The 15,187-nt window shown below is 34.9% G+C and overlaps 1 protein-coding gene and 1 non-coding gene across 4 annotated transcripts in view; both read left to right on the top strand.

Moving 5' to 3' along the window:
• Positions 1–15,187, top strand: part of UNC13C (unc-13 homolog C) — a 612,857-nt gene that overhangs the window by 300,378 nt on the left and 297,292 nt on the right. For all 3 annotated transcript variants that reach the window (XM_060618476.3, XM_060618475.3, XM_060618477.3), the window contains exons 14-16: positions 8,289–8,458; positions 12,249–12,364; positions 14,216–14,379. In XM_060618476.3, coding sequence (XP_060474459.1) covers positions 8,289–8,458; positions 12,249–12,364; positions 14,216–14,379 — 450 coding nt within the window. The remainder of the gene's footprint in view (positions 1–8,288; positions 8,459–12,248; positions 12,365–14,215; positions 14,380–15,187) is intronic.
• LOC132670501 (U6 spliceosomal RNA) lies at positions 1,195–1,301 on the top strand. Its single transcript, XR_009606738.1, has one exon. It is a non-coding gene; the product is annotated as a U6 spliceosomal RNA (small nuclear RNA).

The following is a 15,187-nucleotide window of genomic DNA, read 5'->3' as shown; positions in this document are numbered from 1 at the left end:
ATTTCTCTTGCTGTCAAATTTTGTTTTCTTATGTGAGCCTGTCATTTCCCATCTTAAATGCAAAACTTTGTGTTTTCATAAAAGTCAGGGTTTGGGGAACACATTAAGTAGTTAAGAAATAGCATAAAACACAGCAAGTATAAAAATTAATTGTTTTAAATTGTATCCGAGGCAATCAAGCAAAAATGAACTTTATAGTTTTTTTAAATAATTTTCCTACTTAATTTGATTAGAATTTCATTTACTTTCACATTAAACCACAACTATAGCTTAGTAAAAAGTGGTTTATTTCATGCAGTAGGAATTACAGGTACAGGGATTTGAGGGCTAATACAGTAACTGAATTATATTCCATCAAAGAACAAAGCTTATCCAGTTTTTTGTTTTAACATCTTTAGTGAAAGCTATTCTATATCCACATTCCAGAATAGTAAAAGAAGAAAATATAATAGACAAGACCAGAAGACTTGGGCTTATATTGGATTAAAAGGACTATGTCGAGTGGTCATTTCCAGTGACTAGGGAGGCTGAAGGACTTACATAAAAGTAGAAAAGGAAAAGGAGGGGTTGAAAGGTTGTTGAGTGAACATGTTTATAGTATCTGCCACCTTCTACCTCTTTGACTATTTAACATTTATATTCAACCTTTCTATCTCTTTATTTAATTTGAATAAAATGAATTCATCCTCACCCTTCCCAAGTAGGCAATCCCAAAATTGTATCCAGTTTCTGCAGTTAACTTGAAGTCCATGATGTCTGGGTAGTCTCTCCGTCAGCTCCAGGTTTGGATCTTTGTGATGCTACGTCTTACAAATTAAAGTTCTCTTCCTCCAAAGTTACCAATGTATTATTGTGGTGAGAAAAGGAGATAAGGTAATACTAATTTAGAAGTCTCATTCAGTAATAGGGAAAGTAGGAAAGATAAGACCTTTGTTGGTACATCAGCAAATACAGAGTCCTACTGGCCAGGTACACTCAGGACTTGGTGATCCTAGTGTCGGAAATAGTGCTTGGCTAACCAATCTGGCAGGCCCTTGTACTTTCCAGATGAATTTCTGTCATCCATTTTCCTCCAGGTTCTTGGTTCTACATTTGGGGACACCTTCCTTGTCCAATTTGTCAATGCCTATACTCTAAGCAGGTACTATGGAAATTTGAAAGCAAATGAAAGTGGGCTCTAAAAATAATTAAAAAGTGCTCATTTTGGCAGCACATATACTAAAATCAGAACAATACAGAGAAGATTAGCAGGGCTCTTGCATGAGGATGACATAAAAATCAGTGAGACAGATGATGATGATAATCATTATGACGATCATGATGATGATATGAAGAGCAACGCATTTGCTTTAAGTACAGCTGTAGCCAGGCTGAGGCACATTTGGCAATACTCTTCCCTGGAAAATATTTACCAGGATTCCAGAAGATGGGCTTCAGCACAGTTTTACGAGTAACCACATAGGTCTGGAAATTTTAACTCTTCACTACTGGCTCCTCTGCTCTAATTCTCTTAACCTGATAGCTGCTGCCTCACCCTCTGCAAAACAGTAAGTATGCCAGGGTGAGAATGCAACACCAGGAATCTCAGCTTTGCCTCTCAGTTCTCTTCACTGTCACTCGGAGACCTCCGGAAGGAAAGTGTTTGAAAAGCCCAGAGACAGCAGTTTTATCTTTTTGAAGTTGCGCTTAGAGACCCCTTCTTGTTAAATACACATCACATTTTTATGTACAGAAGGAGCTGGCTTTTCTCAACCTTGCAGGGTTCCAAATTATGATATCCTCAATTTATATTGCAGGACACAAGCAGAGTGAGCCTCATTGGGCATAGCTGTGCTTCTTGGCATCTCTGCTTACAGACTGTCTAGATTTAGTTTGAGTGCACCTCCACTGTAGTGCATTTTGAAAGCAGCAAAATTTAATAAGCACAAGGAGACATTCTAAATTTTATTCCTACCACTCACGTAATAAAAAAGCTTTGCTTGCCATGTGGTCAGAGTTCCAGGGCATAGCAAGAAACAGTTTGACCAGTTGTTTTGCTACTGCATTTCAAAATGAATTGGCTTTCCAGACTGAGGTCATTAAATCTTCACTGTCTGTCCCCATCATGTCCTCCATGATCAATTCCACATAATCTCTGTTATTGAAGCTCCCTTCATTGTTTAAAAATTACTACATTCCTCTGTATTCTTTTGCAAGCAACAGAGTTCACTCTAGTTTATGAAGAAGAAAGATAATTTCTTACATTGTTAAGTTGCTCAAGGTTTTTGGAGAGGTCAAGTGCCTGCCTTTGAAGCTACTGTAGAGAAACAATGTCCAATTATATCATAGGGTTTCTTTGGAGAAAACAACATTGCCATCTTTATCCAGTACTTTTGCTCCTCATAACTAAATACCAGAAACTCTATGTCAAAATATTAAAGCCCCCACCACCTCTGTTTCCAAAAGAGCAAATCCTCAGAAGAGAGCCACTGCTTCACTTTGTTCAATTTTGAGTTCGGATCTTGCTGGAATGCGGGTCAAATATCTGGGTCATAGCTACAGAGGAATCTAGGAATATGAGTTATCTAGCTTCAGTCTTTCTTGAGAAGATGAGGAACATAAAGGAGGAATGTAGTCAAAATGGAAAGCGCATATTCAGAGATGCCAAGCATCCGTCTGTGATTATTCTTTGCCACACTGCCTTAAACTAAATCTCTGATTTTATATGCATTGCAAAATCCTCCTCTTATTTCCAGCATTTGCAACGGTAATCCCACCAGTCTTTGCGGAGATTAAAATGTAAGTTTCTGATGGCTTAAACCCAAACCATAATAGCAAACATTGTTTATTTTTTAATATTCTTTAAAAAAAACTCTGGGAAAGATAAAGTAGGAACTGGCATGTCTTCCTGAGAAAAAAAATAGAAACAATGTTAGTAGTGTAAGATGTTAATAATAGAGGAATCTGTCTGGGGGACATGCAGAGCTCTCTGTATTCTCTTTGCAACTTTTCTCTCAATTTATAATTATTCTAAATTTAAAGGTTTACTTAATTAAAAAATAGAAAAAATAGAATCAATGAGACACACAGAGATATTTAAATTCCTTTCAGCAAAATCACAAGAATAGGGGCCCATCACTGATTATATTTGTTCTGAATCCATTAATATCACATGCAATTCATTTTGACATTAAGAAAGGAAGAGTATGGTTGGGTGAATTAACCTCACGAAGTCTCACTTGTGTCTGTAGATTAAAAGACGCAATAAATAACTCAATAAATAATAGACTCAATAAATAAAAGACTCAATAAATAACTGCTAAATGGGTGAATGAGCACTTGGGTATATGGGGTGAGGGAATATTGAACTCTTGATGTTATAATAAAAAATACAAACTAAATTAATGGAGAAAATAATGGAAATGTGAAAAATCATTTAGAAGGTGTAATTACATCTGGTACAAAACAGAGAAGCTATTTCTAAATAGGAATTTGAAAATAAAGATATTACAGTGTTATCTCTCCACTTGGCATATTTATACACACATACACACTTAGAAAAACAAAATATATATGTATACGTATACATTTATGAAGTATGTACAAGGAAAAAGAAAAGTTATACCTATGTGTGTTTATTTGTATACACATATATGTGTTATTACTCTTGTATATGGATTATTTTTTGTGTGTGTTGTATATATATATAATAAGCTAAAAATCTTTACCTTAAATTTATAACAAAGCCTAGGCCCTCAAAAATTTATTCCTAGAAACAAGACAGGATGTTTTGATCTTGTTAAATAATAGGTTCTAGAAATGTTTACCAATCTTTATTATCCAGAGTTTGCTATTTATCGTGCCTATTATTTGCAGGTAAAAATTATATTTGATGTCTGTTTCCTAGGATGTATGTGAACTCTGAGATTTATTTTATCAAAAGGTGACAAGAAGGATTTCTTTCTGCCTTTGTAACATCTTGAGTTTTAAGTTTATGGCAATGATAACTATTTTTACTGATATTCTAAGTTTTCTTTTGTTTTTCTAAGAATGAGACAAATGGGTTGGGAGCTGGGTTGTTTTTTTTTTTTCCTACATTGACTTTATTTTCTTTGTGATAGCAAAGAAATTGTGAGCTATTTTTAATATACATTTTGGATAAAATGGTAATGATTCCTCTGTCTAATCTCCCTACTCTAATTTCAGGTGTGTTAGGATCCTGAGTGAATAGGCCACACCTGTGCTATCATCTCTTCCAACTGTTCTGGGTGGTTGAAAGTGGTTTTGTTAGTTGCAGTAGATACAGTTTCATTGATTTAATTCTTCTTCTTTTCCTGTTATTTACACCATATTATTATAGTAAAATAGTTATCAAAATTAGAGAATTTCTTTGATAAAAATGATCTAAGAAGGATGACATTATTTTTCCTTCAAGTATAATAGCATTTTATTTTGGCAAAACTTTGCAGATATGTAATGAATATGTTTTTTAATGCTAGATGCATGCTAGAAACCAAGTCAAGAATGTAGATATTAATAAACATAGTTACTAACTTCAAAAATAACTCATGAAATAAGGACGTTATATTAGTGCCAACTATAGAACAAACACTTAAGAGTCACTGTACTAGCTGTTATAGAATATTATTTTAATTTCCAAAAATATCTTCTAAGATAGGTATTATTACCCCCTTTTTATAGATAAATAAACTGAGGTTCATAAGTCAGGTAGAAGTAGTTAGTAGTTCTCAACAGTATTAGTCCTAATGACCCCTTTTATATGATATAATTCATGATGACATTTTTATGTTGAAACAAAATAATATGCAATTTTATCAATATAATGTCAAAAAATAAGCATAATATTCCAACTATGATATAAAGAAAAATGTGTTTTATAATGTATTTTAATATATAAGGATCAAGTACCCTGGAACACATAATGTAGTAGATGTATGCTTTCATCTGTTGGTAGAATTAGCATATATGTGACTATTTCAACTGCAGACTGATACAAATACTTTGATTCAAATACTTGAAGTGATTTTGACACCGGTAATATAATTTCTCAAAGCAGAAAACAACTCTTGGTAAAGTTCAGAACAGCAACAACAATAAACTTGGCCTTTGGTGATTTACATACTAGCTGTTTTCTAGGAAATTTTAAAACTTTTTTTAAAGTTTATTTATATATTTTGGGGCACCTGGGTGGCTCAGTTGGTTAAGCATCCGACTTCAGCTCAGGTCATGATCTCTCAGTTCGTGGATTCAAGCCCCATGTCAAGTTCTGTGCTTACAGCTCAGAGCCTGGAGCCTGCTTCGGCATCTCTGCATCCCTCTCTTTCTGCCCCTCCTCCACTCATGGTATATCTTTCTGTCTGTCTGTCTGTCTCTCTCTCTCTGTCAAAAATAAAAATAAACATTAAAAAAAAAGTTGATGTAATTTGAGAGAGAGAGGTTGCTAGTAGGGGAGGAGCAGAGAGAGAGAGTCCCAGTCAGGCTCTGCACCCGACCTTGAGCCTCAAATTTACAAACCATGAGATGGTGACCTGTGCTGGAGTCTGATGCTTAACTGAATGAGTCACCCAGGTGCACCGGAAATTTCAAATCTTAAAATGTGCAAAAGAGTTGGTGCTTTTATATAAATAAAATCTCAAACTGAGGTGATCTTCAATGGATTTTGCATTTTAATTAATACTTTTGTATCGTTTCAAATCATGCAGGCTGTCCAGTAGATGGTAAGGTGTCCAAATCCCTGGCCAAACCCATCTTATGCCATTAGTGCCCCTAAACATTAGTTAACAATAAAAAAAATTCCAGAAATTTCCAGAGTGCTCTCTGTAAAAAACTCTTACTTTACATAGAAATAGTGCGGCTATAATTTTCACACTGCCATGTCATATTCCAAACTTTATTCTTAAATGTACGGTATGATTTTGCCTCATAGGTTAATGGAAGAGAGAGCATACTGTCAAGAGTCCTTAAGTATGTTTTATGCCATTAGTCCATTTGGCAATCCGGTGAAAACTACGGACTGTTTTCAAAATCATGTATTTGTAAATGCATGAAATAAAATACATGGAATTGAAAAGAAAATCAATTACTTTGAAGAATACCTTTAGTAGGGGAAATAATAGTTACAAATAATATTACAGTCATTACTCGTGATGCTACATGTAAATATCTGTGGTTTTATTAGTGATAAAATCTTACAGGTATTGATGACACTGCTCTGGTTTGTTGTTTATGGTCATAGTTGAAAGAAAATAAAGATGAAGTCATTTTATTATTCTTTTTTTCTTTCTTCAAGTTTTATTGAAATTTCATTTAGTTAAATACAGTGTAATATTAGTTTCGGGTGTAGAATTTAGTGATTCACCACTTACATACAATACCCACTGCTCATCGCATGTTCCCTCCTTAATATACATCACCCATTTAACCTATCCCCTCTGCCCACCTCCCCTTCAGCAACCCTCAGTTTGTTCTCTATAGTTAAGAGTCTATTTTCTGATTTTCCTCTTTTTTTTATCCCCTATATTCATTTGTTTCTTAAATTCCACATATGAGTGAAATCATATGGTATTTGTCTTTCTCTGACTTATTTTTATTAGCATAATACTCTCTAGTATTATGCTTCTATCCATATCATTGCACATGGCAAGATTTCATTCTTTTTAATGGCTGAGTCATATTCCATTGTATGTATATATATTCCACATCTTCTTTATCTATTCATTAGTTGATGGACATTTGGGCTCTTCCCATAATTTGGCTCTTGTTGATAATGCTACTATAAACATCAGGGTGCATGTGCCCCTTTGGATCAGCATTTTTGTATCCTTTGGGTAAATACCTACTAGTGCATTTGCTGGATCTTAGTAGGGTAGTTCTATTTTTAACTTTTTGAGAAACCACCATACTGTTTTCCAGGGTAGCTGCACCAGTTTGCATTCCCACCAACAGTGTAAGAGGGTTCCCATTCCTCCATATCCTTGCCAACATTGTTGTTTCCTGTGTTGTTAATTTTAGCCATTCTGACAGATGTGAGGTGATAGCTCATTATGGTTTTGATTTGCATTTGCCTGATGATGAGTGGTGTTGGTATCTTTTCATGTGTCTCTTGGCCATCTGTATATCTTCTTTGGAAAAATGCTTGTTCATGTCTTCTGCCCATTTTTAACTAGATTATTTGTTTTTGAGGTTTTGGGATTTATAAGCTCTTTATATATTTTGTATGTTAAGAATTCATTCACTGACCCCAGGTTGAAGATCCTTATGCTAGAGTGAATGCATGTGTAGAACAAATTGGAGCTCATCATTGATGATCCTAACTGGATCAATAGCTACAAAAACAGTTATAGAGAACAGGTGACTAGCTGCTGATGCTTAAAGATTGATTGGTTAGCAGGCAGAGAAGCATAGGGAAAAGTGTATACAAAGGCCATAGGGTCAGGAAACACCATGATAGGTGTTGGCAACACTAACATAGTATGTGTGGGCTTCAACAAGAGTAGGTAGAGGAAACCTGAAAATGAGGAATGGATTAAGTGTGCAGTTTCATCTTAAAAACAGAAGGATTTTGCTTTAATGCTAATTGGTTTAATATCTTATCCACTTACTGGGATTTTTAGTTTATTAAGAACTTGCACATAACTGTAGTCTCATTTTTACTCTGTGACATCCATTTTCTTCACATCTTTAACAATGGCTTTATGTTGATGGTGCAGTATTTTCTGAGCATGCCTATGTTGTTCTAGACAACCATTGCAAACAGGAAATATATCATAGAGAAAATACACCAAAGATTTTTGACCCATATTTGATTATATCTAGTTCAGTGAAAGGAAATATGATGGAATAGGATGTGATTTCCCCTTATTAACACTGCTTAACTAATGCAATATTTTTCAATATCCTTGACACCCACAACATCCTCTAGATGGACTATGTCAGTGGGAAATCTCCTTTATTAGATAATATGCAATGCCTTTCTGGATTAGACAGATTTAAAATGAGTTGCAGGGCACCTGGGTGGCTCAGTCAGTTAAGCATCCAACTTTGGTTCAGGTCATGATCTCACCATTAGTGAGTTTGAGCCCCTAGTTGGGCTCTGTGTTGACAACTCAGAGCCTGCTTTGGATCCTCTGTCTTTGTCTCTCTCTGTCTCTCTCTCTGCCCCTTTCCAGCCCATTCTCTCTCTCTCTCTCAAAACTAAACATTAAGAAATGATATATAAAATAAGTTGCTAACATCAAATGCCATTTAGAGCAGTTACTAATGGTTAACTTATCCACATTTATTTTCAGTGAGTGCCATAACTCCACAGATCGAATCAAAGTCAGAGTGTGGGATGAAGATGATGACATTAAATCCAGAGTCAAGCAGCATTTCAAAAAGGAGTCAGATGATTTTTTGGGACAAACAATTGTAGAAGTGAGGACCCTGAGTGGAGAGATGGATGTCTGGTACAACTTAGGTGACTATTTTTAAATCTACTTGAAAAACAGTTAAATAAAATTTCAGAATACCTGTGGCATGTGTTATCTTCCCATATAAGTAAAAATAATCAATGTTCTTCAACATTCTGTTGAAATATTTATTTCAGTCCAGTATTATTGAAAGTTGTTGGTAAATTTGAGATAAAGAGAGAAAGGCTTTCAAAAAATCAATTGGGTGTCTTTTAGGGGGAAAATCTCCCATTCTAGATTTTAATTCATAAATAGAGCTTCAAAACCTTTGCCAAATGTACAGGAAAAAGATACATATGACTTTTTGCTGTTTGATTTATTTCTTTTTGTTCCCTTAATGAAATTTCAGTAATAAATAAAAAGTATATTTTGGTTATCTTTTGAATGATGATATAAAAGTAGTCTCTAATTGGCAAAGCCAAATTATGTGTGGACTTATATTTCCTTGGTTGATAAAGATATTGAGAATATGTTTAGTTGGCATGACTTTTTAAGTGAAATTTTATTATGGAACCAAAAATTAAATGAAGTTTTAATTTGAATTTTACAGTAATTGAATAATAACCGAGAATCATCAGTGCTGATTTAATAATAATAAAAATATATGCATCAGCTCAGTTTCTATAGAGGACATGATCCTTAATATGTGTTTTAAAAAATTTTGCCTGTAGTTGATACTTAATGCTACATTAGTTTCCCGTGTACAACATAGTGATTCAACAATTCTGTACGTTATGCTACGCTCACAGAAATGTAGCTACCATCCATCACCGTGCAACACTATTACAATATCATTGATTATATTCCCTGTGCTGTACCTCGTATTCCCATGATTTAGTCATTCAATAACTAGAAACCTGTTTCTCCCGCTCCCCTTCACCTATTTTGCCCATACCCACAACCCCATTTACTCATATATAGAATATAAAAAAACAAAAGAATTGGGGTGCCTGAGTGACTCAGTTAAGCTTCCGACTTCAGCTCGGGTCATGATCTCATGGTTGCTGAGTTTGAGCCCTGAGTCGGGCTCTGCTCTGACAGCTCAGAGCCTGAAGCCTGCTTCGGATTCTGTGTCTTCCTCTGTCTGCCCCTCTGCCGCTTGCACTCTGCTTCTCGCATTATCTCAAAAATAAATAAAAATTAAATTAAAAAAAAATAAAAAAAAACCAAAAGAATAAACAAAAAAGTAGATTCAGATCTATAAATATAGAGAACAAGCTGGTGGTTGCCAGATTCAAAATGTTTTAGTCATATCATCTGAAATGTTTTAATTAAATTTTTAAGGGCTGGTTGTGAATCCAAGAAGACTTTACACAGTCCCCGATTACAGAGTTTCCATTCAGGATATCAATATATTGTAGAAAATCAGAGTGCTTTTGGTTTTTTGAAAACACACACACTTCAAGAAATGTAAAATTTGAAAAAGTAAAGGGATAAAGCCATACAATTAATGAAACTAAATATAATAATTTTAAAGAAAGAAATATAATATATCTGTACACAAATTACTCAAGCTAGACTAAGAACCCAATATCAAAATACATTTTAAAGAAATCTTCCTTTTAAAAAAAATTGTTTAACATTTATTCATTTTTGAGAAACAGAGACAAAGTATGAGTGGGGGAAGGTCAGAGAGAGAGGGAGACACAGAATCTGAAGCAGGCTCCAGGCTCCAAGCTATCAGCACAGAGCCCAACGCGGGGCTCAAACTCATGGACAGCAAGATCCTGACCTGACCTGAGCTGAAGTAGGCTGCTCAACAGATTGAGCTACCCAGGTGCCCCTTAAGAAATCTTTCGTAAAGAAACTCATTGCTTCTACATTATTGATGCAATTTTTAACTCAGTTACAGTGCTCATCCTCCTGTATCTTGTTTATACTACAAGACAACTTTCTATATGAAAACAGAGATGTTAGGCAAGAGTAACCTTCAGGCCGTTAGCTCTGTGCAATACTCACAACTTGTGTTGTAAAGTAGTTTACCTATACATAGCCTTTTTTTGTTTTGTAGTACATAAACATGACCTTATAAAGCAGTTTGAATTCAAACAAATTCCTTAAATTGTTCTTTTGACAAAAGAGCAATTCTTTTGATGTTCTTTTCTTCCTGTCAAATGTCTTTTGATGTGAATATATATAGTTTGCCAAGGAGCTTGAATGAGCTATTGTAAAATCAGTAAAAATCAGCTATTTAAGCTCTTATGCTGGAACTGTCCTCCCATTGGCGGGGAGGAAAATATGATGCAACAGGACAGGGAAGTCTTTGCGTGTTTACCGTCAGTTTGTATGTTTGTGCCCTCATTGCTGATGGGAGTTTTAGGAGAGGAAGAAGAAGAAAGGGAGGGAGGCTGAGGACAGGTTTTGAATTTGTGTGAAATCCTTCAGTAGGTTCAATCCACCTGGGTACCGTATTTGTTCTTTTTGGACAATGTTCCTTTTTCATCACATGGAATTGATTCTACCATGCATGGGAGGACTTGACCAAAAGCTCTGGGCATCTAAGCAGAACCTGTGTCCCATGATCTGTTGGGATGATTATAGTTAAAATCAAAGAACCAGGGGTGCCTCGTGGCTCAGTTGGTTAAGCGTCCAACTTCACCTCAGGTCATGATCTCTCGGTCTGTGAGTTCCAGTCCTGCATCAGGCTCTGTGCTGACAGCTCAGAGCCTGGAATCTGCTTTGGATTCTGTGTCTCCCTCTCTCTCTCTGCCATTCCCCCACTCACGCTCTGTCTCTCAAAAATGAATAAATGGTTAAAAAATTATTTTAAAGAAGAAGAAAAAAAAATCAAAGAACCAGAATTGCTCCCCTGGCTGGGACTTTGGACAGAGGTCTGTGACTCAAAGATTCCAGGATTTAGATTTCTTTTGGCCCAGCAGGCAACTTTAATATTTATTGAGAATCAACTATCTCCCAGCCAATCAGAGAAACTCTCATGATCCTGGCACTTCTAAGAGAAGAATCTTTATAACATAATGACTATTGAATATTAACAATGAAAAGTCAGCAGATATTTCACTATAAGAAAACAGGCTTCGTGGGTTGACTGTGTCTTTTATGACTAAAACCCGTTATGCTTAGAAAGAGGGTCAGGAAGTCTTTACCTTTCTCTGTCACTCTACCTCTTTATGTTTTATTTGTGAAATGGATCAGCTTGCCTCTTTTTATTTCATGTATAAAGTAGATGTCAAACGTAGGTCCCCTGTGTACATTTACCTTCTAGGAATTTTGTGATTGTGCTTTTTTTCTCTTAAATCTACTGATCAGTTCATATTGAACATACATGTACGTTATCGGACTGAATTGATTTCATATTGATTCCATCCAAATAAATAGGAGGCCTTTAGGAATTAGTAGGTCTTTATGAATCAATCATGAGAAAACTATTAATAAACTTTTTGTTAGAGCTTTGACTCATCTTTTCAAGCATAGAGAAGAGAAAGCTTTTAGAAAAAATAGTTTTCTGGTTAATTGTACTTTTAAATTATCTTGCTTTTAATTGCCAAATAATTAATTGCATTGTATAAACTGATTGAGTACACAGAAATCTGTATCAGAATGGCAGGGTTTTCTGATTAAGCTTTCTTGTTTGAAGATCTATAACACCATTTGACAATTAGTCACATAATAGGCACATTATTTTAAATTGTGTTTCCAAGAATCATAATGGGTTGTTAATAATCAAACCTGACCTAGAAAAGTGGCTTTTAGAAATGGAAGCCTTTTTTAAGCTTTTGAAAAGTTCTATGAAAAATATGATATTTCCAAAAGTCACCAATTACTTTTTTGCTTTATCAGAGAAACGGACAGATAAGTCAGCTGTATCTGGGGCCATAAGATTGAAAATCAATGTGGAGATAAAAGGAGAGGAGAAGGTTGCCCCATATCATATACAATATACATGTTTACATGAGGTAAGTCAATTGAATTGTGTTAATAATAAAATCTAGAAAAGAAATAGTACTTTATGGATCATACAACAAGGTATTTTGTTTAAAAATATAATTGAATTAGGTTTGTGAAGTTGTTCCTGGAGTTCTGACCCTGTACAATAACACGTGATGTGGAAGGGTATCATATGGCCAATGTATTGCTCTCTGAAGGGTGAGAAGATATCCTCTAATAAGAGTTAGAACAAACACATGAGGCAGGTATTAACAAATAAGACAATAAGATAATGATGAATAAGTAGACCAAGGAAGAAGAAAAATACTAAAAGTATTCATTAAAAAAATAAGTAATGATAAATATTTTGGAAGCATTAAACATATAGTACTTTAGTAATGCAAGAGAGGACCCAAATATGATTATTTTTGAGAACGCTGAGTTAATGTGCAGGTTTTGTTAAAGATTTAATTGGAAGTATTAGAAATACAAAATGCTAATACTACATTGCATCAATGGTTTTTGGTAGCCAATGTAATCAATGATTTTTTTTTTCTTTTTCTGAGTATTACATAAAAGCTTCAATATATATTGAACCATCCTCCATTTTAATTACCCATTCCACAGACAAGTCGGCAATGGAGAATATCAAATGTCTTTACCACCCAAGGGTAGTAGAGAATATACCCACCCAAACAGTAAGGCTTGGTTGACTTAGAGGTTGATACAACCCAGTTTGAATCCAAAGGGCAGATTGACCTCAGTATAGATATACAGACGTATAATCTTAGGCTTCTATTGGATGCTTTGTGTCTGAGAGCCTAAAATTGTCCCCAGAGCCTTTCTCTGATACAAATGGCCCTTGTCCTGTGTATCGAAAAATATGAGGTAAAACTGAGGAATGTACTTTTCCCATGTTCAGAGAGGTAGAGAGGAAAGTACCTTCCTAAGATAGAAAAGATAAGTGAAAGAATCTTTGCTCTTTGCAAATAACTTTTCCTAAATGTATCTATGAAAATTTATATGTGTAATTATTTGCACCTCCATTTTACCAAAGAAGGAATGGGGAGCAGTATTTAAGTCATTTACATATTACACATAATTATATAAAGGGCCTAGGCTTAATTTCCTGATTACCACCTGGCTATGGATATTCCTTCAAAAAAGGTGGTTCAGTTTTCAAACCAGTGAAACTGGCAAGATGGAGAGCCAACTCTAGCCTGAAAGATTGGATAGAGAATTTTTGGGATATGAGGAATAGCATTGTACTTTGCTTTTCAGAGTCTTTTTCTGCTAGTCCATGAACCAAAAAGACCTGAAATCCAAGAAAGGGTCCTTTAGTGACCTAAGCTGCATCTATGTAGCAGGTAGTTCCCAAAACTTGTTAGAAGCAGAAAGAAAATATGTGTAGTGATTTTTATTTCATTAAAAAATTCTCATTCATTTTTAACCTCAATTCCTTGCTCTGACTCCAACCATTTCATAGTCAAAGCCCTTTACATACTAAAATTCTGTATCAACAGCCAAAATCATGTTATTCATCCAGGGCTCTATAATTTACTTGGAGCCCATGAGTGTAAAATATGCTCTAGCATGTAGAAATGTTTACATGCAAAACTTTTACTTCCTTCTAAAATGAATTGGTATGTATGAAAAACATTTGAATCATTGATTCCGTGTAGGCTTAGGCAGAAATAAAATCAATTTGCATAAATACGAGGTGAGCTAGGATAAAAACTCAATATATTCCTATTGTTTATATATGCTAATGAAACATTAGATGCCATCACAATGCAAATATAAATTACTGAAAGTTACAGTTACATATTTATGGTCTATTCTGAGGAATTACTGAACAATTGAAAACCACTTACTTTCAGAATCTGTTCCATTACTTGACTGAAGTGAAGTCTAATGGTGGAGTGAAAATACCAGAGGTCAAAGGGGAGGAAGCGTGGAAGGTTTTCTTTGATGATGCTTCCCAAGAAATAGTCGATGAATTTGCCATGCGTTACGGGATTGAATCCATTTATCAAGCTATGACGTAAGTACTACAGAACAGGTACATGTTCGAAAATCTCTGAAATCTAAAAAGAAAGAAAAGCATTCATTTCTTTTCTTCTCATTCAAATGAAATTTTGATTCCAGAGACAATTACATTTGAATGTGCCCATTTGATGCTGGCCACTCATAGCTGTAAAGTGTTAAGGATTTGATAATTCACTACCACCATCTTCCCAAACCTTATTTTGTGCTCCAAGTGTGGTCCATTGATGAACATTGTTAGCACAATCTGGGAACTTAGCCCTCCTGATACTTCTCATCAATTCTAAAGTTGAAGAACCAATGCCTTATTTGATATCTGAGGAAATTAACCTTATGATTATAGTGCATTGTCCAACTTTACAAAGTCTATTAGTGTCAAAGCCACATCCAGAGCCATTACAGTCTCTTGACCCAAACAGTAGGCTATATATACTTCCTTTCTATATTTATATCAGTGCTACTACTTCAGCCAAATGAAGATTTATTGAGAACACCCGCACACTGCAATAAATGTTGTTCTACAGAAGTGACCCACACAGACACATAACCCTTACTGAGGAGTTTCAGTAAGCATTCAGAATTGGGTTTCTTGCCCACAGTTCACCTTTTGAAACCTGATCTAAGTGTATAAATGCATCTTGTTCAGATATATACCGTATATATAGGTATTTATGTATAGACATTAAAAAAACTGTTCTTTTATATTATTGATTAGATCATATTTTCACAACAATCAAATTGATGCGGGCCCAAATAATCAGTCATTTTCACCCATCTGAATGATGAAGGTAGACTGGACCAAAATC

Source organism: Panthera onca, chromosome B3 (genome assembly GCF_046562875.1).
Source record: "Panthera onca isolate mPanOnc1 chromosome B3, mPanOnc1 haplotype 2, whole genome shotgun sequence".
In the NCBI taxonomy this organism is placed as follows: Eukaryota; Metazoa; Chordata; class Mammalia; order Carnivora; family Felidae; genus Panthera; species Panthera onca.
This window is presented reverse-complemented; position numbering and strand designations above follow the sequence as displayed.